Below are 24,955 nucleotides of genomic sequence, written 5' to 3'. Positions count from 1 at the left end.
TTACCCCTGTACTGTGACATCACTGTGTTTATTACCCCTGTACTGTGACATCACTGTGTTTATTATCCCTGTACTGTGACATCACTGTGTTTATTATCCTTGTACTGTGACATCACTGTGTTTATTACCCCTGTACTGTGACATCACTGTGTTTATTATCCCTGTACTGTGACATCACTGTTTATTATCTCTGTACTGTGACATCACTGTGTTTATTACCCCTGTACTGTGACATCACTGTGTTTGTTATCCCTGTACTGTGACATCACTGTGTTTATTACCCCTGTACTGTGACATCACTGTGTTTATTACCCCTGTACTGTGACATCACTGTGTTTATTATCCCTGTACTGTGACATCACTGTGTTTATTACCCCTGTACTGTGACATCACTGTGTTTATTATCTCTGTACTGTGACATCACTGTGTTTATTACCCCTGTACTGTGACATCACTGTGTTTATTACCCCTGTACTGTGACATCACTGTGTTTATTATCCCTGTACTGTGACATCACTGTGTGTATTATCTCTGTACTGTGACATCACTGTGTTTATTATCTTTGTACTGTGACATCACTGTGTTTATTATCTCTGTACTGTGACATCCCTGTGTTTATTACCCCTGTACTGTGACATCCCTGTGTTTATTACCCCTGTACTGTGACATCACTGTGTTTATTACCCCTGTACTGTGACATCACTGTGTTTATTACCCCTGTACTGTGACATCACTGTGTTTATTACCCCTGTACTGTGACATCACTGTGTAATGTCTGAGCCGTTTTTATGCGCCTTAAATTATATAACATGAACTGAGCCTCACGTTCAGCCCCCTTTTTCCAACAAAAAGAAAGCTTCTGATTACTGACAGCAAGCAGGAAATATTAAAACCTGTAATGGATTCAAACCCATCCCATATTATCAAGTTGCAGTCTTTTTCATCATACTGTGTATGGTCGCCGTTCACACGTCTCCTGCAGGCGGCGTCACTCACACAACAACCGACCACACCCTGGACCGTTATGTCAGACGCGTGGTAAAGGTCCACGCTGCCCTCATCATGCCCTTATAAGGTATTAGGCGTGGCTTTTGTCCCTCCACGCTGATTGGATAAACCCGCGCTTGCTCTTCGCTTCCCCCCTATACAGGGGATGGTGCGCCCCCTTATCTATAGCGCCCCCCACGTTGTCATGTATTTGGTATAAACCTTCCTTCCTCTTTCATTCGCAGTTACGACAAAAGCACACTATCTGGGCGTGGTTTAATATAACTCCGCCTAATGTCTGGCCAACGTCACCCTGCAGGGCGTGGCGCTGTGTCCGGTGTGGGCGTGGCCGGCCTGGGCTCTGGTGAGTTCGGTGTAGCGGAGCAGCCAGTGCGCAGTGTCCACGGCTCAGTACAGCGCTCACACCGCAGCCATGGGGAATACGGTGGCCCGGGAGGACTTCGAGTGGGTGTACACCGACCAGCCGCACGCTGAACGCCGGAAGGAGATCCTGGGTGAGTGGAGACATGTCCTGGGCACTTGTATCGTGTCTGCCGGGCAGCGGCTGCCTTCCGCCCACATCTGGTGGGGACTGGGAGCTGCGGGACGAAAATACAGCGGTTTCCTCTAGCAGCCAATCAGAGGCTGGCTTTAATTTCCTAGGGGGGCTTAAGATCTGCATTCTGATTGGTTGCTTTTGGCCCTTGTAGTTCTTGCACTTTTATGAGCCATTCAAACCTGTGTCTTTCCAGCTGCAACTCTCAGCATTCCCTGAGGGTTGGGAGTAGTAGTCTTGCAACAGCCGTGACTTATGGGTGGTAGTTTTGGACAATCCTGGCTGCATTAAACCCTCATGTGCTGTCCTTCCCCAGACCTCCCATGTGTGTTTGGGGGGGTCCTCTGATTAAGACCCCCCCCCCCCTATTTTGGGGAACAGTGAAGAATGGCGCTCCTTCAGGAAGCTGGAGGACCCCCTATAATCAGGGTCTTCAAGGTGTATGAGAGATAGATGGGGGATCCCCACTTGGACCCCTCTTTTTAAAGGAAGTCTCTGGACATAACTGATAGTGCCTAGTTCAGGGGGCGGGGCATGACACGGGGGGGGGGGGTCTCAGATCCTCAAAGACAGGCATGCTCAACCTGCGGCCCTCCAGCTGTTGTAAAATGACAACTCCCACAATGCCCTGCTGTAGGCTGTTTGGGCATGCTGGGAGTTGTAGTTTGGGAACAGCTGGGGGGCCGCAGGTTGAGCATCCCTGCTCAAAGAGAATCCCAGTGTCATGCTCCGCCCCTTATGACGTGCACTAGACAATAAGACCATGTATCAGTTTATTGTAAATTCAGAAGCAACGTGTCCGTTTTCACACCGTATCCGTAATCGGAGAGCCCCTTTAAGGAGCCGTCTTTTTGAATGGGGGCGAGAAAAGCCTTTCATGGCGTGCGTTTATAGAGGGGGCAGCCGGGTAGAATTACGGTAGGACAGCTCTGGTCGACCCGGTCTTAAGGTCCACGCCCCCGTGGAGTGTACACACGTGTTAACCCGTGCACTCGGAGGTCTCGCATTCTCTCGATGCCGCCATATGGTAACCATGCTGCCTCTGTGCGGCGGCGCCAGCTCTTGGAAGGAGTGCGGAGCTTGGCTCAGATTATCTTCTTGCCTCAGGCAACGATATCTGCAGCTGGAGAAGAATGACTTCCTGGCAGTGACACGCAAGGGCTTGTATGTGACACTACATGTCTGCGCTGGCGTGTCTGGCGCTCGCATTCTTCACAGGTGGCAGGATTATTGCTGAGTAAAGCATTTCTCCCGCGGAGGATTATTACTGCATAACTAGGCAGGTTTAACGTTCAGGAGCGTGGGTGACCCCCCCTCCAAGCCCCTCTCCTTCATAACTTTGAAGCTGCAAAGAGCGTCTCCTACCCTGGAGGACCCAGCATGGCCTTTTATGGCGCAGACAGACCACTATTGTCAATGCCCAAGGTGTAATGCTTCATGTCTCCTATGGCGGTGCTGCAGCCGTTCCCTTACAGAATACAGGCGGTGATAGGGGCTGTCCAGGATTCGAAAAACAGCGCCAAACAGGTATTGCAGCTCAGTGAATGGGGCTGTGCTGCTGTATCGTATGACCTGGACACGTGTGTGTGTGTGTGGAACTGCAGTCGCCCCAAGCTTAGAATGGCTGCTAACGAAGAACAGTGGGTTGCGTTCAGCTGCAGAAGACACGAGGTCATTGTCTCTTGCAGCCGCCCCCCCCCCCCCCCGCCGGCTCCTCTTCCTTCCCGTCGGTGCAGACTTTCTTCTTCCTCATTCACATCATTGTGAAAGTTTCTCCCTTCGTATACCTGACATTCCTCGTGACTGGAGAGGTTAGTTCTCAAGTGTCTCTCTTCAAGACAGTAAGTGCTCTCACTAATAAATAGTATCAGGTTTTATGTAAGGTAAGTGGCTCAGGTCTGGTTACAGGCTCACTTACCTGAGACTGCGGTCCAAGCAGAACAGTAAAGATGTCGTCGACTTACTTTTTGTTAAAGGGGTTGTCCGATGTGATGGTCAGCAATATATAACTAAGCTAAGCAAATTTTAGGCAAAAAAAAATATATTTCCTAATTTCCCTGGTTCTTGTCTGGCCCTTTTGTTTACCTGCAACAACAACAATCTCTGCAGCTACTCAGTAAAGCCTTCAGCCCCAAGTCTGTGCAGCTGAAGGGGTTAAGAATCCAGGGAGATGGCAGAAGGCAGTGCAGGGGGGCGTGGCCTGTCTCATCAGATCAGAGCAGGGAGAGAAGCTGACATCACAGGTCATGTGACCCTCGGTGAAATCTGAGAAAGGAGCATCTACAGATGCAGTAAGTGCAAGGAACAAAAAAAATTAACTCGGACAACCCCTTTAGGGCACTTTCACACTTGCTTTGTTCTTTTCCGGCATAGAGTTCCGTCACAGGGGCTCTATACTGGAAAATAACTGATCAGGCATATCCCCATGCATTCTGAATGGAGAGCAATCTGTTCAGGATGCATCAGAGATCAGGATGTCTTCAGTTCAGTCGTTTTGACTGATCAGGCAAAGGAGAAAACCGCAGCACGAAAAAAACTGAAGACTTGCCTGAATGCCGGCATTTTTTCCCATAGGAATGTATTCGTGCCGGATCCAGAATGCCGGATCCGTCCTTCCGGTCTGCGCATGCGCAGACTAAAAAAAATGGTGAAATAAATAAATGCCGGATCCGTTTTGCCGGATGACACTGGAAAGACGGATCCGGCATTTCAATGCATTTTTTCGACTGATTAGGCATTTTTAAGGCCTCTTTCACACTTGCGTTGTCCGGATCCGGCGTGTACTCCACTTGCCGGAATAACATGCCGGATCCGGAAAAACGCAAGTGTACTGAAAGCATTTTGAAGACGGATCCGTCTTCAAAATGCTTTCAGTGTTACTATGGCAGCCAGGACGCTATTAAAGTCCTGGTTGCCATAGTAGTAGTGGGGAGCGGGGGAGCGGTATACTTACAGTCCGCGCGGCTCCCAGGGCGCTCCAGAGTGACGTCAGAGCGCCCCATGCGCATGGATGACGTGCCATGCGATCACGTGATCCATGCGCATGGGGTGCTCTGACGTCACTCTGGAGCGCCCCGGGAGCCGCACGGACTGTAAGTATGCTGCTCCCCCGCTCCCCACTACACTTTACCATGGCTGCCAGGACTTTAGCGGCCCGGCAGCCATGGTAACCATTCAGAAAAAGCTAAACGTCGGATCCGGCAATGCGCCAAAACGACGTTTAGCTTAAGGCCGGATCCGGAATATACCCCCTGAACTTATTCAAACTCCTGAGGCAGCTTGGGGAGGGGGGGCTTTGAGTATGTTTGGCGTCTTTATCAAACTGCGGCCCAGTTTCCGAAGGGAGGGGATCATGCTCTGCTTCAGTATATCACAGTACATGGTGGCATTCATGGTTCCCTAAATGACCTGTAGCCACCCCCCCCCCCCCCCCCCCACAGCTGGCAGCGCTCTGTGCTCCTCACCTGGTTGCCGCCACACACACTTGACACCATCTGAACCAAATAAGTTTATCTTGGTCTCATCAGACCCCAGGACGCGGTTCCAGGAATCCATGTCCTCAGTCTGCTTGTCTTCAGCAAACTGTTTGCGTCTTTCTTGTGCATCATCTTTAGAAGAGGCTCCTTCTGCAGACCAATTAGATGCAGTGTGCGGCGTATGGTCTGAGCACTGACAGGCTGACCCCTCGCCCCGTAACCTCTGCAGCAATGCTGGCAGCACTCGTACCACCTCTGAATATGGGCGCTGAGCACTGACAGGCTGACCCCCCCACCCCTGTAACCTCTGCAGCAATGCGGGCAGCACTCATACCACCTCTGGATATGACGCTGAGCACTGACAGGCGGACCCGCCACCCCTGTGTAACCTCTGCAGCAATGCGGGCAGCACTCATACCACCTCTGGATATGACGCTGAGCACTGACAGGCGGACCCGCCACCCCTGTGTAACCTCTGCAGCAATGCTGGCAGCACTCGTACCACCTCTGGATATGACGCTGAGCTCGTGCACTCAACTTCTTTGGTCGACCATGGCGAGGCCTGTTCTGATGAAACCCGTCTTGTTAAACCGCCATATGGTCTCGGCCACCGCGCTGCAGCCCAGTTTCAGGCCGCTGGCAATCTTCTTATAGCCTCGGCCATCTTTTATGTAGAGCAACAATTCTTTTTTTTTTAAACTTATGTTGAACCTCCAGTGACCTGTATGAGAGTGTGAGAGTGATAACACCTGATCCCCATTCACACCTGAGACCTTGTCACACTAACGAGTCACTTGACATCGGGAGGGAAAATGGCTAATTGGGCACAGTTTGGCCATTTTCACGAGTTGGACTCCCTTTTGTGAGATGCTGTATGGAGAGCACATCTGTGGAGTGCAGATAGCTGGAGTTCCTGGTCTGTAATCAGACTTTGGTCCGCCATATTATAAAGCTGCTTAGGCACCTGCATGTAAAGGCGTGCAGTAATAACACTGCTCTGGCCTTCCGCTCCCGGTCCACACCCCAACAGGACAAGATTTTAGGATGTTCCTCCTGGGGCAATTCTAAGGAAATAATGAAAACATGACTCAGGCTGAGAAAACTTGTTTTATAAAATCAAATAAGTTAATGTAGACGAAGAGGGTTCCTCAATGTGCAGCCTGTGCCCCCTGCACACTTACTTTTTTTATTATTTTAGCGGCATATTATTTCTCCATTGTTTGTTTATTCTTTATTTTCAATTTTGAAACGAAATACAATAACATCACAGTTTATTATGTAATACAATAGTAAAACAATTTTGCCAAAAGGCGGGTGTACTGATTACTTAACATGTACCGATGACTAGACAAAAAACAAACCATATTCTCATACAATATATCCAGATTGTTTAGAGATGAAAACATCGGGGTAAGGGGGGATTCGTCAGACCCCAAAGTGCCAAGTGGGCAGATGTGTGGGTATCGTAACTTATGGGCTTTGCATCTGGTACTTTGGCCGTGGAGACCAGAGTTTGAGAAATTTCTCCCCGGTTCTGCTGGCCATACTAGTAAGTTCTTCCAACTGGCAAATTTTGTTAACTTTTAAGATCCATTCTTGATGAGATGGTGGATCTTTACTGAACCAGTCAAGAGGAATGAGGGCTTTAGCTGCTGCCAGCAGATGGATGGTTAGATTACTCTTAGAAGGTAAGTTAGGAGAGCTTGCCCTTGCTAGGGCGTTTTGGTCAAACGAGAGGGAGAGAGAGGTCGAGCAAACTTTACGAATAGTCCCCTCCACCTGATTCCAGTAGCTAGAAATAAGTGGGAATTCATACCAGATATGGGAGAGGGAGCCAACGTGGGTTTCACATCTCCAGCAGTTCCTTGATGGTGATAGCCTTGATAGTGCATAGAGAAATTCCTGGGTTTTGGTACCACCGGGTTAACAATTTATAATGGTTCTCCTGTAGTCTCATGCAAGAGGAAAAGCCATGAGAGGTGTGTAGAATTGTTTGAATTAGGGATCGACCGATTATCGGAAGTACCGATATTATCGGCCGATATTCAGGATTTTGTACATTATCGGTATCTGCATCTAACCTTGCCAATATACCAATAATGTGTTTAAAGCGAATACTAGTGAGTGCTTCCATTATGGAATCGCGCACACGAGTATGCATCAGGTGCTGGGAGCAGGGAAAAAGCACAGCAAGCACTTCCAATACTCACCTTTCCTGGTCTTCTTTGATGGGGCCCGCGCTACACTGTCATGACCCCGTACAGCGTCGGGACGTAGTGCGCACACTATGACCTGAGGTTGCACGCTGTAAGGTGACAGTGCAGCGCGGACTGGGAAACACAGGGGAGTGAGACGCCGGACCCGGAGATGAAGTGGCGCAGGAGAGGTGAGGAGTTTTAATTTTTTTTTTTTTATTCATCTGAAGTCTGATAGGGGTTAATAAAGGGCTGATCTGAGGTCTGATAGGGGTTAATAAAGGGCTGATCTGAGGTCTGATAGGGGTTAATAAAGGGCTGATCTGAGGTCTGATAGGGGTTAATAAAGGGCTGATCTGAGGTCTGATAGGGGTTAATAAAGGGCTGATCTGAGGTCTGATAGGGGTTAATAAAGGGCTGATCTGAGGTCTGATAGGGGTTAATAAAGGGCTGATCTGAGGTCTGATGGGGGTTAATAAAGGGCTGATCTGAGGTCTGATGGGGGTTAATAAAGGGCTGATCTGAGGTCTGATGGGGGTTAATAAAGGGCTGATCTGAGGTCTGATGGGGGTTAATAAAGGGCTGATCTGAGGTCTGATGGGGGTTAATAAAGGGCTGATCTGAGGTCTGATGGGGGTTAATAAAGGGCTGATCTGAGGTCTGATAGGGGTTAATAAAGGGCTGATCTGAGGTCTGATGGGGGTTAATAAAGGGCTGATCTGAGGTCTGATGGGGGTTAATAAAGGGCTGATCTGAGGTCTGATGGGGGTTAATAAAGGGCTGATCTGAGGTCTGATGGGGGTTAATAAAGTCAGTGAGGAGGGGGGGATGGTGTGGAAATTGGCATTTGGCTCTAGTATATTATAAATGTAAATTATAAATTGACTAGTGCCAAATGCTAATTTCCACCACCTCAGTGACTACCAACTAATATAATATATATTATGAGATATAAAATTCCGGTATCGGCTCTAAAAAAAAAAATCTGTATCTGTCGATCCCTAGTTCAAATCTCTTCATCTTTTAGAGTTTTGTTCAGCTCTCTCTCCCAGGAGGAAATGAAGGTGAGTTTAGAACGAGTCCTCGGGGTGATAAGTAGAGAATACAGTTGTCCCACTTTCCGTGGCATTGGTAGAGGCCAGAGTGAGTTGTCTGCCAGGGGAGTAAGCTTGTAGAAATCTTTCCGCTACTCTCCTAAAACTGTGCTAAATGGAGTGGGTTAATAGGCATATATTGTGTGAGATCTTGTAGCTGTTCTTCTGATAGCAACTTGTTTGCATAGAAGAGGTCTGAGATGGGGATATTTTTGCGTTTCTCCCAGAAGTCAGAATATGGCGAGTCCATGTTGGTAGTGATAGCTATGAGAAGTGTACTTGAAGGAAGTAATGGAGAGGGAAAGGGTGTCAGGGCATCCTTCATTGAGAGCCAGACTTTGCAAGTACCTTTCAGCAGCGGGTCAGATCGACTAAGGGTGCCTGCCTGTCTTCAGCCACCCAGACCTCCATTATCCTGCATTTTTATAAGCAGGGCGTACGGTAACCTGGTTCTACGTCCTTTCCAAAATAATTTAGAGAATGGGGATCTGATAGAGCTAGAGCTCCTTGTTTTCTTGATTAGAGAGGACATCGACTTTCCTGCTTTATCTCCATGAACGGAAAAGTGAGATGGGGCACTCTGAGGCAAATATGTAGTCCAGGCGTTGAAAGGAATTATGGGGAATAGAATGAAAAGTATAATCTCTCATGGATGGGTTGCAGAGCCTCTATACGTCAGCCAACTTCAAATCATGGAGTTTGTCCATGAGTTTGCTGAGGACCCTTGCAGAAATGGGAGATTTGGACGTGGAAGAGTCAAGGTGTGGGTCTAGGACAGTATTTACCTCTGTTCCCAGAACGTCTCTGCAAACAACTGTAGGACGTCTAATGCTTTGATTAGCCATGCAACTTGACCGGAGTTGGGAACATAGAAGTTCGCCAGTGTGTACATCTGTGATCCTATTTCACCCTTGACCAGTAATAGTCTCCCTTCTGCGTCATCGTGTTGTTGTTGTTTCAATTTGAAAGGGATGGAATTGTGAATGGCAATTGCCACCCCTCTGGAAGCAGAAGAGGTACCAGTACTATGAAACCAGTGCATGAAAGGGATCTAGGAAGTTTCAGGATTAGTTTTGACATGGGTTTCTTGTAGAAAGATTATGTGAGATTTCAGTTTACAAAGTAATACTAGAATGTGGCTTCTTTTATTGGGAGAATTCAAGACTTTTATGTTAGGAGTGGTTATTTTGCAGTCCATCTAGGGAAAGATGGTGGGATGTATGAAGAGAGGGTGGCGAGAGGGAAGGTTCACAGTGCGGAAAGCACTAAGGGGGTATGTAAGTAGGGTTTGGGGTGGGGGGGGGGGGAGAAAGTGAGTCTGATGAGCAAATATATATGTTAACTGCTTAGTGTGGGAATGTATGTGCTCGAGTTTTCTCGAGATGGGGTGGAAGTGAGAGCAAAGACAGTAAATGCAAAACAGCCTACTAATCAGCAAAACGTCATACCATACCATATTGCATTACAGAGGAAAAACCAAATACATATAATAAGAACCTGGGAGCTAGAAGAGTTCTGTCAGGCGATTTCGCCCATATGCCTCCCTTCGCCCAAAAAGAAGTCATACGTAAAACAAAACCTGGTGGTGTCTTAAAAAAAAAGTTAGTAGGCAAGGTTTGGAGTCAACCTTCTAGTCTAGACTCTGAATAGGAGGAGGTCGACTGGTTCGTCAGGTAATAAACACTAGTCCTATGTGGACATGCCGCATGTGCCTCACCAAGGTGAGGCATAATTTCTATCTTCAAAGAAGGGCGAGTAAAAAGGACAAGGAAGAGGGAAAAAATAAAGAACAAAAGAGAGGAACATAGGATAAAACAACATGACTAGGCAAGTGTGTGAGAACCTGCATGAGCCCTGTGAAAAAGGGCCGACCTTCTGAACTTGTAAGTTTATCTGCGGTGCATCCAGTAACCCGTGCGGGTAGTGTTAACTCATTCGTCTATCAGCGCAAAACAAGTGATTATAACATAGTAAACGCAAGGGAGAGAGGAACCTCTCTAGACCTCAGTTAGATCTTGGTAGCACTATGGTACCTGAAATCATAAGAAAACATAGAGTTCCTTTTCAGGCTGGATCAAAGGTGTTCTGGGTCCCGCGTGAGCCTGGGCGTTTGCGCTTGTTCTTGGTAGCTTGCTGCCATGGTTCCTGGTGTGGTGGTGCTGGTAAGGTGGCGTCTGCTTCAGCCGGCATCCATGATGGTATCTTAATAGGTGTTATGTCCAACTGAGACCACGAGTCGGCAAGGTCCTCGGGCGTATGACTGCGTATGCGCCTTCTATTTTGCATGATGGAGAGACCGAAAGGGTACAACCAGGAGTATGTTATATTTTTCTGGCGAAGTTGTTCGAGTAGGGGTCTGAGGATCCTCCTTTCAGCTAGTATAGAGGGGGCCACATCTTGGTAAAACGACAACTCCACGTCGGCGTACGTTATTGGGGCTGGATCCTCGCCGTGCCAACATACAAGAGGAGGCCACAGATCACTTAACTCGGAGGTTCATTAGGTGGTGGTTAGGTTTCAATGAATTCGTTCAATAGTTACTCCTTGAGCTTCAGCTTCCCCCAGCAGACCTCCAAAGATCTCAAGGGCGATTTTTTATTTTTCTTCAGGCACACCCTTTGAGTATATTACGTCTTCTGCTTCTATTTTCTTGATCCTCTATTAGGGTCAGTGCTTTGTTAATATAAGCTAGATGGTCTAAGGAGCGCCATTCCATGGCTGCTGAATGAGTGATGATGGCTGCGCACGTGTTTTCTAGCCTCCACCTGTTTGATTTCCGTTTTGATCTGATAAATCTGAGAGGACTGGGCGAAGGGCTTGAATGATAGTTGTCTTAAAGAAGGTTTTAGACGTGGTGGCTATATCCGACTCGCCACGCTCACTTATACAGTTGCCGGACTTGAGAGCTAGGGGTTTTCTTCTGCAGTAATTTGTGGATGTATTTGACCATTTTTCCGCCAGAGAAAGTTTTTTTTTTTAGGCTATTTGCAGGGACTGCTGCGGAGGAGCACTTCTTCCTCCATGTGCGATCAGGCTTCGCCCCCCTGCACACTTACTTTTGAACTATTTAATGTCTGGCATATGTGAAGGCTCCTGACGCATGCGCTCAATCTAGTTATAGGGTGGTCTCAACCTCCACTCTATTGCTCAGGGGGTGCGTTGGTACTTATGCGGCCTCCTTCTGTGCCGTGTGGTGCTGCCGGTGCGGCCTTCTTCCATACCAGCACCACTGCCCTATGCAGGTGTTTACTGTCTGGAGTCTTCTTTACTCTTGGCAGTAGCCATACGTTAATATATAATGAGGTAAATGAAGCATTAGACATGTTTACACTAATGATTCCTCCTATAATTTCCCTATATGTGTGAGGGATGATGAAATTTCTAATCTGCCCGTCCCCAGAGACTCTGGGGTGTCTCCATAAAACTGTGTGCACCGCTATATATACAGTACAGACCAAAAGTTTGGACGCACCTTCTCATTCAAAGAGTTTTCTTTATTTTCATGACTATGAAAATTGTAGATTCACACTGAAGGCATCAAAACTATGAATTAACAATGTGGAATTATATACATAACAAAAAAGTGTGAAACAACTGAAAATATGTCATATTCTAGGTTCTTCAAAGTAGCCACCTTTTGCTTTAATTACTGCTTTGCACACTCTTGGCATTCTCTTGATGAGCTTAAAGAGGTAGTCACCTGAAATGGTTTTCACTTCACAGGTGTGCCCTGTCAGGTTTAATAAGTGGGATTTCTTGCCTTATAAATGGGGTTGGGACCATCAGTTGCGTTGTGGAGAAGTCAGGTGGATACACAGCTGATAGTCCTACTGAATAGACTGTTAGAATTTGTATTATGGCAAGAAAAAAGCAGCTAAGTAAAGAAAAACGAGTGGCCATCATTACTTTAAGAAATGAAGGTCAGTCAGTCCAAAAATTGGGAAAACTTTGAAAGTGTCCCCAAGTGCAGTCACAAAAACCATCAAGCGCTACAAAGAAACTGGCTCACATGCGGACCGCCCCAGGAAAGGAAGACCAAGAGTCACCTCTGCTGTGGAGGATAAGTTCATCCGAGTCACCAGCCTCAGAAATCGCAGGTTAACAGCAGCTCAGATTAGAGACCAGGTCAATGCCACACAGAGTTCTAGTAGCAGACACATCTCTAGAACAACTGTTAAGAGGAGACTGTGTGAATCAGGCCTTCATGGTAGAATATCTGCTAGGAAACCACTGCTAAGGACAGGCAACAAGCAGAAGAGACTTGTTTGCGCTAAAGAACACAAGGAATGGACATTAGACCAGTGGAAATCTGTGCTTTGGTCTGATGAGTCCAAATTTGAGATCTTTGGTTCCAACCACCGCGTCTTTGTGCGACGCAGAAAAGGTGAACGGATGGACTCTACATGCCTGGTTCCCACCGTGAAGCATGGAGGAGGAGGTGTGATGGTGTGGGGGTGCTTTGCTGGTGACACTGTTGGGGATTTATTCAAAATTGAAGGCATACTGAACCAGCATGGCTACCACAGCATCTTGCAGCGGCATGCTATCCCATCCGGTTTGCGTTTAGTTGGACCATCATTTATTTTTCAACAGGACAATGACCCCAAACACACCTCCAGGCTGTGTAAGGGCTATTTCACCATGAAGGAGAGTGATGGGGTGCAGCGCCAGATGACCTGGCCTCCACAGTCACCGGACCTGAACCCAATCGAGATGGTTTGGGGTGAGCTGGACCGCAGAGTGAAGGCAAAAGGGCCAACAAGTGCTAAGCATCTCTGGGAACTCCTCCTGGGAACTCCAAGTCACATTTCAGGTGACTGCCTCTTGGAGTTCATTAAGAGAATGCCAAGAGTGTGCAAAGCAGTAATCAAAGCAAAAGGTGGCTACTTTGAAGAACCTAGAATATGACATATTTTCAGTTTTCACACTTTTTTGTTATGTATATAATTCCACATGTGTTAATTCATAGTTTTGATGCCTTCAGTGTGAATCTACAATTTTCATAGTCATGAAAATAAAGAAAACTCTTTGAATGAGAAGGTGTGTCCAAACTTTTGGTCTGTACTGTAGGTTGTCAGTGACGTGCGGCGTACCCTGTGGTCGCGTCTTATAATCGAGCTTTTGTGCTGCTGGGATTTGCATTTGGTCTGAAATAGCGAGGAAATGACAGTCTTCAGTAAAGATGGTGCAGGCCAGGACTGCCCCTAATAGAGGGTGTGGGTGGGGGGGGGGGGGGGGGGGCGCGCCTCGGGTCTGAGTAAAGGGACCTCTACATGTATGTAATTAAAGCACAAACTCTGCCACCGTTTACTCCCCGTCCTATCCCTGAGATCTGAGATTATAGCGGGATATGCCCCAGCCTGTACGACAGTTAAAGGGGTTGTTCAGGTTTAGAGTTGAACCTGGACATGCCCACATTTTCACCCTGGCAGCCCCCCTAATATGAGCTTTGGAGGATTTCATGCTCTGAAGCTTTCCTTTGCAGCAAAGGCATTTTTTTGGAGATCCAGTGATGTACCGGGCTCTCTATAAGGGCTGCTAGGCAGGCAGAGGCTTCCAGCAGTGAGCCCGGTGACGTCACTCGGAACTCTGCTCGGTGGAAGCCCTGGATCGCGCAGAGCAAGGGAGAACATTGGAGCATGAAATGCTCCGATGCTAATATCAGGGGGCTGCCTGGGTTAAAATGGGGGTATGTCTGGGTTCAGCTTACTTTTTTTGGTATACATTAAGTGATCCTCGCTGTTCCCCTGATGCAGGTCACCACCACGGCCAGGGATTGACTGAGCGGTTATTTCCGTCACGTTGAGAGGCCGCGGTAGGTGGAGACTGGTGGATGGACATCCAGCATGGAACGGGATGCAAAAGCTTCACTTACCACCGCGTCCATGTTCTCATAGACTTGTGTAGACGGAGCCCAATGGCAAGACGGGTGACCACAAATGTAAGCATGTTTAGAAGAAGTGGTCACCGATATGGGAAGTGACCTCTGCAGGGGAGGAGGCGTTAGGACGTGGATCAGGGGCCAGGATATTGAAGGGCTCCTGGTGCTCTACGTAAGCGTCCAGCAGGTTCCACATTACTCAGGTCAGTTGTGCTCATAATTATTAGATTAATTATAACCTCAGTGCAACTTTATTAGATGAGCCTCTTGCATTATTAATGCGGACAGTGTCTGCCGTTACCACCTCCTGGTGTAGGACATTCCTCAGTGTGACTGCTCTAACTGTAAAGAACCCTTTCCTGTACTGAGGTCTCAATCTCCTTTTCCTCCACGTGTAATGAACGTTCTCTGGTCCTGTGTAAAGTCCTTGGAATGAATAAATTGTGCCCCAGTTCTTTGTACTGACCACACGTGTAAAGCCTCATTCACACGTCTGTGTTTTGGCACGGTCCGTGGGTCGGTGTTTAAAGCACGAACGCATGCTCTATTTTGTCCGTGTTCACGGATCCATCACGTCCATTATAGTCTATGGGTCTGTGAAGAAGAGATGTTTTGAAAAATTATTTTTCAGCTGTCCAGTGTCAGTGAAACACGGACACACAGACCCAACACGGATCCTTCACGGATGCATCGCTGACCACCTGCTCATGGACTTTGAGCATGGACACGGACGTGTGAATGAGGCTTTAATGAGATCACCTCTAAGGCGTCTGTCATAACTGAGACCTTGCATCCCATGCAATAATCTGGTTGCCCGTCTCTGACCTCTTTCCAGCTCTCCTATATCCTTTATAGCAGGGATGCTTGGCCTGTGGCCCTCCAGCTGTTGCAAAACTACAACTCCCAGCATGCCCAGACAGCCTACAGCAATGCATTGTGGGAGTTTTACAACAGCTGGAGGGCCGTAGGTTGGGCATCCCTGCTTTATAGCATGTGGAGCCCAAAGCTGACTCCCATATTCAAGATGTGGCCTCACAAGGGATTTATAAAGGGGTGACATTACATTGGCCTGAGGGTTTTTATCTCATTTTATACACCCTTATTTGAACTACTTATCAACATTACAGTTCATCTGCCACGTTCTTGCCCCGGCTGCCGGTTATCGAGGTCTTTCTGTAATATTTGACCATCAAGCTGGGTTTTAAGTATCTAACACAGCAAAAACTGACTCTTGACTGCCAATCATGTCCTCATGTCCACAAGATTATTAATAAGGAGAATTATCCTAACACAGATCCTTGTGGGTCCCCCACTGCCCCCTGGTCTAGTTTCTTGTGGGTCCCCCATTATCCTACCCCCTGTTCCAGATCCTTGTGGATCCCCAACTGCCCCAACCCTCCCGGTCCAGATCATTGAGGTACCCCACCTTCTCTTGTACTTATATGGCGTCAGACCCTTGCCAATCTGATATTGATGACCTATCCTGAGGATAGGTCCTTCATATTAAAAGCCTGGAGAACCCCTTTAAATATTGCTGCAACATTGCCCGTCCTGTAGCCCTGTTCCATTGACCTTGTTATAAGATAGCGAGACGCAGTGGTCTATCAGTTACCATACTTATCTCTCCCAAAAAAATGTGCGGGTGCGTTGCGGGAACACCCGCGATTTTCCCGCGCGAGTGCTAAACATTGTAATGCGTTTTGCACTCGCGTGAGAAAAATCGCGCGTGTTTGGTACCCAAACTTCTTCATAGAAGTTCGGGCTTGGGATCGGTGTTCTGTAGATTGTATTATTTTCCCTTATAACATGGTTATAAGGGAAAATAATAGCATTCTGAATACAGAATGCATAGTAAAATAGCGCTGGAGGGGTTAAAAAAAATAAAAAATAATTTAACTCACCTTAGTCCACTTGCTCGCGTAGCCGGCATCTCCTTCTGTCTTCATCTTAGCTTTGTGCAGGAACAGGACCTGTGGTGACGTCACTCCGGTCATCACATGATCCATCACCATGGTAAAAGATCATGTGATGACTGACATCACCAAAGGTCCTTGTTGCTACACAAAACTAAGATGAAGACAGAAGGAGATGCCGGCTACGCGAGCAAGTGGACTAAGGTGAGTTAAATATATATTTTTTTTAACCCCTCCAGTGCTCTTGTACTATGCATTCTGTATTCAGAATGCTATTATTTTCCCTTATAACCATGTTATAAGGGAAAATAATAATGATCGGGTCTCCGTCCTGATCGTCTCCTAGCAACCGTGTGTGAAAATCGCACCGCATCCGCACTTGCTTGCGATTTTCACGCAGCCCCATTCACTTCTATGGGGCCTGTGTTGCGTGATAAACGCACAAAGAGGAGCATGCTGCGATTTTCACGAAACGCACAAGTGATGCGTGAAAATCACCGCTCATGTGCACAGCCCCATAGAAATGAATGGGTCAGGATTCAGTGCGGGTGCAATGCGTTCACTTCACTCATCGCATCCGCGCGGAATACTCGCCCGTGTGAAAGGGGCCTTATTCTGAACCTTTACTGTCCTGAATTATTGTTTGCCTCATTATGTTCAGTGCATGCCTTTCTGGACAGGTTGGAGTAGCCACATCCATGTGACCGCTGCAGACAGTCGTGGCCAGTGATCGGCTGCGGTGGTCACATGGATATTTGTTGCGTCACGCTGCAGGGAATCGGCAAAAGAGTTACCAGATGAGTTTTTGTTCTCCTGTTGGTACTTTCATTTCCGTGACAACCCCTTTAATAGAACATGACGGGAAATTGGTTTATTTAGTAACCTGATAACCATTGTGCAAAGAGTGTCAGCGTGCAGCCGAGCTCTGCAATCTTCTGCTGAGTTTGTCTTTATAGCCTAGTGCGGCACGTGTCTCCGCTCTGCAGAAATGAGTCTGACGTGGCAGTGGCGATGTTTTATATCTTCTCCATTGGAATGGTATGCAGGATTCCGCTCCTGTAATGCCATAAGTTGGATGGGATTGTCCTGGCCGTTTGTTCACCTTGTTCACCTGCTTATAGGACTACTATAAGTGATCAGAGGAGCATGTTTTCACGTAGAGCAGTCCTTTGCCTCTACATCACGGTGGACCAGAGCCAGCATCTGCATGGACTTTGTATGTTCTCCCTGCTCCCTGCAAACAGCATGAGTTTCCTCCCACACTCCAAAAATATACAAATAGACAAATTGGCTTCCTACGAAATTGACCCCAGTGTGCTTTGGGTGTTTGGGTCGAGCACCTATATGGCTGCCACCGACTTCCCAGGGAGTCGTCCCGGCTGCTCACCCATCCCATTTAAGTTCCTTTGTAAGAAAAGTGCATTACAAATGTTTGCCGTTGTCCCGTCAGCTTCTGCCCTAGTGAGGTTTGGTTCTCCAGCCATAGCAAAACTACAACTCTCAGCATGGCCAGAGGAAACGTGTTTTAAGAGTAGAATTAAGATGTAAGTCGTAGACTGTAGGTCCGACGGTCCAGTTAAAGGTGCCTTCAGATTTTCTGCATCCGAAAATTGGTTCCATTTATCCGAATGGGGCTGTTTTTGGCGGGTACCATGTGGATTTGCGCGAGCCCCTTTCAGATGAATGGGACAGATCTTCAATCTTTTAATTGGTTTGATTTAGTTCTACTCAGACCCTATCTACTCGCTGTCTTCTAATATGTCTTTCCGTTTTCTCACCAGCCAAGTATCCCGAGATAAAGCAGCTTATGAAACCCGATTCTAACCTAATATGGATCGTCTGTATGATGGTTCTCACTCAGTTCCTGGCCTTTTACCTGGTGAAGGACCTGGACTGGAAGTGGCTCATGTTCTGGACATACGTGTTTGGAAGCTGCATCAGCCATTCTATGACCCTGGCCATCCATGAGATTTCTCACAACTGCGCATTTGGAAACAATAAGGCCTTGTGGAACCGTTGTTTTGGGATGTTCGCCAACCTGCCCATTGGCCTTCCTTACTCAATCTCCTTCAAGAGGTACCACATGGACCACCATCGCTACCTGGGTGGAGACGGCATCGACGTGGATATTCCCACCGATTTCGAGGGCTGGTTTTTCTGCACTTCTCTGAGGAAGCTTGTTTGGATCATCCTGCAGCCGCTCTTCTACACCATTCGGCCCATCTGTATCAACCCCAAGCCCATCTCTCGTCTGGAATTAATCAACCTGGTGGTGCAGTTTTCCTTCGACGCCATGGTTTACTATTTCTTGGGTGTGAAGACCATGGTTTACATGCTGGTTGGATCTATTCTGGGACTCGGACTCCATCCTATATCTGGGCACTTCATCGCTGAACATTACATGTTCTTAAAGGGACACGAGACCTACTCCTACTATGGGCCGTTAAACTACCTGACCTTTAATGTTGGCTACCACAACGAGCACCATGACTTCCCAAGTGTTCCAGGCAAGAACCTGCCTCTGGTAAGCATCTCCTTTCCCACTCTTTATCTCCATAGATGTAATGCAGCCAGAAATGTTGTGCGTAAGCCGCAGGTTTTTGGTCTTTCTACAAATGTTAATGTTAAAATGCGGTTGCGGTCTCCAATGCACGAGCAACATCCGTGCAGCGGGCTGGACCCATTCAACTTGAATGGGTCCGTGGTCTATCCGCACCGCAAAAAAAATGACATGCAGCAGCAGCAAATATGACATCCAGCAGGGGATTCAATACTAAATTTAAATCCCCACCTCAGATCTGACCTTCAGCGAACATCTTTAGGTCTTCCAGGACCTGTAGTGAACATGGAATCTGTTTCCTATTAGGCTACTTTTACACTGGCGTTTTGGCTTTCCGTTTCTGAGATCCGTTCAGGGCTCTTACACGCGGTCCAAAACGGATCAGTTTTGCCCTAATACATTCTGAATGGAAAATGATCCGCTCAGAATGCATCAGTTTGCCTCCGTTCCGTCTCCATTCCGCTCTGGAGGCTGCTTGCAGCGTTTTGCTGCCAGTCTGCCGAAACTGAGCCAAACTTTCACACTCTCGTTTGGTGTGGATTCGTCATGGACGGATCCGTTCAGATAATACAAACATCTGCATCCTTTCCGAACGGATCCGTTTGTATTATCTTTAGCGTAGACAAGACGGATCTGTCTTGAACACTATTGAAAGTCAATGGGGGACGGATCAGTTTTCTATTGTGCCAGATTGTGTCATAGAAAACGGATCCGTCCCCATTGACTTACATTGTGTGCCAGGACGGATCCCTTTTCTATGACACAATCCGGCACAATAGAAAACTGATCCGTCCCCCATTGACTTTCAATAGTGTTCAAGACAGATCCGTCTTGGCTATGCTAAAGATAATACAAACGGATCCGTTCGGAACGGATGCAGATGGTTGTATTATCTGAACGGATCCGTCCATGACGAATCTGCACCAAACGCGAGTGGGAAAGTCTCTTTAGGGAAAGTCTCTTTATTTGCGAATGTGTATTTCTCGGACACCACAGACCCCTTAAAGATCACTACCCTCAGCATCTGTAAACTGTTGGAAGACCTGGACAGTAATAGATTTGTGTAAAGCGATTGATGTGCGGGAACTATGGAACCATTGGTTAAAGTAGTAAGTGGGGAGTTTTGGTAATCTATCTTTTTTTAAATGGGTTTCTTGCAGAAGCACAATACTGGTTTTCAGCTTACATAGTAAAAAGATGGTGTGATGTCTTTTATTAGGCGGATTTAAGCCTTTTATGTTTAAGGTTGTGATCTTGATCTCTGCCATAGGTATCTCACGGCAGTTTGATATGATCCATTTGGTAACCCTAAAGAATAGTGAGATTTCTTATGGTATCAGTCACAATGAGTACTGTGCGAGTGTGACGTAAAGGGAGAGAAGAGGAAAGGAAAACCGACAGATGTGGGGGAGACGCTTAGGCTACTTTCACACTGGCGTTTTAGGGTCCGCCTGTGAGATCCGTTTCAAGGCTCTCACATGCGGCCCCAAACGGATCAGTTTAGCCCCAATGCATTCTGAATGGATGTGGATCCATTCAGAATGCATCGTTTGGCTCCGTTTCGCCTCCATTCTGCTCCGGAGGCTGACACCAAAATGCTGCTTGCAGCGTTTTGGTGTCCGCCTGGCGGTGCAGAGCCGAACGGATCCGTCCTGACTTACAATGTAAGTCAATAGGGACGGATCCGTTTACATTGACACAATATTGGTGCAATTGCAAACGGATCCGTCCCCCCTTGACTTTCAATGTAAAGTCAGGAGTCCCTATTAATATACCATCAGAGTTTTCTCCAATCCAAAGGTATATTTTAACTTGAAGCGTCCCCATCACCATGGGAACGCCTCTATGTTAGAATATACCATCGGATTTGAGTTAGATCGTAAAAACTCAGATCTGACAGTATAGTCTAACACAGAGGCGTTCCCATGGTGATGGAGACGTTTTAAGTTAGAATATACTAAGAACTGTGTACATGACTTCCCCCCCTGCTGCCTGGCAGCACCCGATCTCTTACAGGGATCAGTATTAAAAGCATTGGTGGCCAGTGCGGCCCCCCTCCCTCCCTCCCTCCCTCCCCAGTATTAAAAGCATTGGTGGCCAGTGCGGCCCCTCCCTCCCTCCTTACACAGTATTAAAAGCATTGGTGGCCAGTGTGGTTCCCCCCCCCCCCCCTCCCTCCTTACACAGTATTAAAAGCAATAGTGGCCAGTGCGGGCCTCCCTCCCTCGCCAGTATTAAAAGCATTGGTGGCAGTGCGGCCCCCTCCTCCCTCCCCAGTATTTAAAAGCATTGGTGGCAGTGGCCACAGGCTAACAAACCCATCGTTGGTGGCAGCGGAGCGGCATTACTGATCGGAGTCCCAGTTTAATCGCTGGGGCTCCGATCGGTTACCATGGCAGCCAGGACGCTACTGCCATGGTTACTTAGCTTATACTTACATGCGCTGTCGGTGGCCGGCGCTCCTCCTACTGGTAAGGGACAGGTCTGTGCGGCGCCACCAATGCTTTTAATACTGGGGAAGGAGGGGGGGGGTCTGGCCCCTGCTGCCTGGCAGCACCCGAGGGATTAATTGTGCGGATCACGGCCCCCTGTAAGAGATCGGGTGCTGCCAGGCAGCAGGGCGCAGTCATGTACACAGTTCGTTGTATATTCTAACTTAAAGCGTCCCCATCACCATGGGAACACCTGTGTTAGAATATACTGTCGGATCTGAGTTTTGTACTTTGTAGATGTGCGAAGAACACTGTACGTGTCCTCTGTCTACACCCACTGCGCTCCTCTAACCGAGCAGAGATAGAACGGGGGGTACACCTCAGCGCCACCTGAAAAGATATAGCCGGTCAGAAGCAAATGAAGGGGGATAAAAAGAATTGGGAGGGGGCAGGATGGGAGGGGGCAGAGTAAGCCGGACTTCAAAGATGCAGGACCTGAAAAGTAGCGATGTTGCCTTTGCGAGTAACTGAGAAGGTAGGTAGGTAGGGGGTGGTGCTCCTAGTGTCCTACTCAGATAGGTGTTCAGTCTCTTGTTCAATCAAGTGACTATCTATATCATCTGGGAAGGGGGGAGGAGGGGGCTAGGGTTCAAACCTCTCATCTGCGACCGCTTCAGAGCCGTCACATCTTAAACTACCCAAAATACAATGCTTAATAACTGCGACTCCTGGAACACAATAATGCGAGAAGAAAGCGATGAAAAGAGCCCGGAAATGGGAAGAAAAGCTATTGCACATAAGTAGATGGGTCGTTGACCCCAAACCTGCACGTTAGCACGAGATTCTGAGAGTCCCTCCTTAGAACCGTGGTAATAAATTCCGGGCATTCCCGAGAGTCGGGTAATGGACGCTGCTGCCTTGAAGGTTTCCTCTTTTCTCCTTTTGGCTCTTGTTTTCTGGTGGTAGTTTTCCATTCGTCCACTTTCGGGAGTGGAGGTAGTTCTCGGTCAAAAAGCAAGGGCATCCAGGACTGTAGTTGCAACGGCGGGATTTCCAACGCAGCCCATTATTTCTCCAGGTCGGGCGGAGAGTAAACGGTTAATCTCCGACCATTGTGCCAGACTGCTAAACCAAAGGGAAAAAGCCATGAATACTGACTGTATATTCTTGGACCTCAGAACCTCCAGCAGTGACTCGCCATAGTCGCTCTCCGCCACGCTTTTCTCTATCAGACAGCCGCCTGCTCTCCCGCACTTTCAGCTACCGCCGCCATCTTGGATGAGTCCCCCGATACCAGAGCACTTTGTTTCTTCCAACATTTCTGTAAGTCCATCTGGCTAGGAACCGTTTTGGGGGTGCCCGGCACGTTCCTCTGTATTTTTAACCATGTTATGGCACTTTTTGAGTCACTTATTTGGCAGCCCTGAGGTGCAGGAGCTGCAGGATCACGCGTCCATCCCATCCAGCGGCCCGGCTCAGCACCCCCTTTTTCCGTGATTTTGATACTGACTATCCTCGGGCTAGGTAATCGGTATCTGATTGGGCGTCCGACACCCAGGCCGCCCGCCACTCTGCTCACCTTCTCTCAGCTCACCAAGCACAGCGCCGTACATTGTATAGCGGCTGTGTTTGGTATCGCGCTCGGCCCCATAGAAGTCATTGTGGCCGAGTTGCAATACCGCACACAACCTGTGGACAGCGGTGGCGCTGTTTGTGAAAGAAAGCAGCCATGCTTTTCTTATCCTGGATATTTGATAGAAACTTCTTTTCTCCTGGGCTGGCCAGGTTCTGAATTTGCTCCTAGATAGTCGCTGCTTCCACCTAAAGGCTCAGTTCAGACTTGCAAGGCTTTGCATCAGGAAAGCATTACAAGGACCAGGTTCCACCCATGTTTTATTTTTTGGTTTTGTCAACTAAAGCATATTTGTTGTATGATTAAAAAAAGTCGGTTTTATAATCTGCTTGCTCAAGGGTTTTAGGATCTCTGCTTGCTGACAGTGCATGTTCATTGTTTGCCTCTATGAGAATTTGTGCGGCCCCGAGCTCCGTCCACTACAGGGCCAAATGTCTAGTCTGTCTGCTAGAAGTACAGGATGTACAATAAATAGAGGTTTGTATTCACTGACGGCTAGCAGAGATCCGGGGAACGGTAATGTTTTGAAACGCACAGTGCATTAGAAAGCAGCTGAGCTCTGACATTTTACTTCATTCTTCAGTTTTTCTTTTTTTCTTTTCAGGTGCGGAAGATCGCCGCGGAGTACTACGACCCCCTGCCGCAGTACACCTCCTGGGTGAAGGTGCTCTATGACTTTATAATGGACGACACACTCTGCCCCTACTCCCGGGTCAAGCGGGAACTAAAAGGCGAGATAAAACAGGAATGATTCCTCTAGGACCCTTCCTTCTGGCCCTCAGGGGTCCCATACGCTTTAGTTTTGGGAATATGGAGTCTGCAGTACAAGGAGCCCCGAAAATATAATTGCACCAGGACCCTCTCAGACTCCATTTTTACACTCCAAATGCTTCTAATATAAAAGCTAGATAGATATATTATTTTTTTTTGTAATTTAGGCGTGGGTAGTCAAGGGGTTATAGAGTAGCCGTTACCCATAGCAACCAATATGGAGGATGGCCCATGACATCACCGAGGTGGCCATATTGTACGCTAAACGGTCTTCAGGGGCTTCGGAAATTGTGTTGCATCTGATTCACGACAATGTGTTTTCCGGAAAAGTCGCCGTGATGGAGGCTCCTGCTATAACCGCAGGTGTGTCGTATCATTTCAGGTCGCCAAGTGTATCCCCTAGGTTCCCCTGTTACTTTACGTCTGGGCGGTCCTCATAGGCTGCCTGTGTAATACACTGGGTGTGTCTGTAGGGGTCACTCTTTTCATCCCTCCCGCTACGAGGTCCAAATGTCCCAAGTCTAGAGCTGATTTCTGGTGTCCCAAAAAAAAAAAAAAAAAAACCTTTAAGAGACAGAAAATCTTTTCCACTGCCCTCCCCTTTCCTTTTTATTACTTTATTGTGCCCTTGACGGGAGGCCTTCACTTTGCCAGTAGAGGATATCTTATCAGCAGGACCTGGACTCTGGCTGGGACCCAATGACGTTGGATAGGACCTGGACTATGGCTGGGACCCAATGACGTTGGATAGGGCGCCAGGCTCGCTGACAGCTAGAGCTGACTGTGCAGAAATTGAGAGTGGACGGCTGTACTCCCGACACGAGAAGAAAGGATTGTGTAGGACTTTGAGCCTCGAAACGCGTCGACAGAAGGAGAGAAAAATAAATATGCATTCCTGGGAAGATCAAAACTAGACTTTACCAAGTCCTCGATTCCTGCAACAAGGGGTTAAAGGTGTTTTCCAGGATTTTTTTTTTTTTTTTACTGCTGAACTATCCTCTAGATAGGTCACCAGTATCTGATCGGTGGGGTGGACACGCGGTATCCCCACCGATCAGCTGTTTTGAGAAGGCGCTCCTGTGAGTGCCGCGGCCTTCTCCGTGCTGACCAGGCGCTGTGCTGAGAAGGCTGCAGCACTTAACGGACAGCCAGTGCCTTCTCAAAACAGCTGTTCGGTGGGGGTCCCGGTTGTCGGGCCCCCACTGATCAGAATCCTGGTCATCAGTGTAAAACATGGATGTCAAACTCATGGCCCTCCAGATGTTGCAAAACTACAACTCCCATCATTCCCTGATAGCTGTAGTATGCCCAGGCATGATGGGAGTTGTAGTTTTGCAACAGCTGGAGGGCCACGAGTTTGACATCCCTGGTGTAAAGCATAAAAATAAAAAAAATCCCGGGAAACTCCTTTTAAGAAGAAATCCTAAAATGGTGACATTCGGAATTAAGAAAACCAT

At 47.8% G+C, this 24,955-nt stretch overlaps 1 protein-coding gene across 1 annotated transcript; it reads left to right on the top strand.

Annotated features, from left to right (window-relative positions):
- The first annotated feature begins 1,312 nt into the window (after nt 1-1,312).
- Nucleotides 1,313-24,733, top strand: DEGS1 (delta 4-desaturase, sphingolipid 1). Its single transcript, XM_044289940.1, has 3 exons — nt 1,313-1,502; nt 17,884-18,626; nt 23,332-24,733. Exons 1-3 carry the CDS (start codon nt 1,421-1,423, stop codon nt 23,476-23,478), a joined length of 972 nt encoding a protein of 323 aa, XP_044145875.1. The 5' UTR covers nt 1,313-1,420; the 3' UTR covers nt 23,479-24,733.
- Nucleotides 24,734-24,955: the final 222 nt, after the last annotated feature.

The sequence above is a fragment of the Bufo gargarizans genome, chromosome 4 (assembly GCF_014858855.1).
Source record: "Bufo gargarizans isolate SCDJY-AF-19 chromosome 4, ASM1485885v1, whole genome shotgun sequence".
Classification (NCBI taxonomy): Eukaryota; Metazoa; Chordata; class Amphibia; order Anura; family Bufonidae; genus Bufo; species Bufo gargarizans.
The sequence above is the reverse complement of the archived record's forward strand: the minus strand, read 5'-3'. Positions and strand labels throughout refer to the sequence as shown.

What these genes read in the sequence shown, in the direction of transcription:
- DEGS1 (XM_044289940.1), top strand. Translation starts at nt 1,421, where the DNA reads ATGGGGAATACGGTGGCCCGGGAGGACTTCGAGTGGGTGTACACCGAC. An exon ending in ACGCCGGAAGGAGATCCTGG is followed by an intron (nt 1,503 to 17,883) that starts GTGAGTGGAGAC and finishes TTTTCTCACCAG; the next exon opens with CCAAGTATCCCGAGATAAAG. An exon ending in CAGGCAAGAACCTGCCTCTG is followed by an intron (nt 18,627 to 23,331) that starts GTAAGCATCTCC and finishes TTTTCTTTTCAG; the next exon opens with GTGCGGAAGATCGCCGCGGA.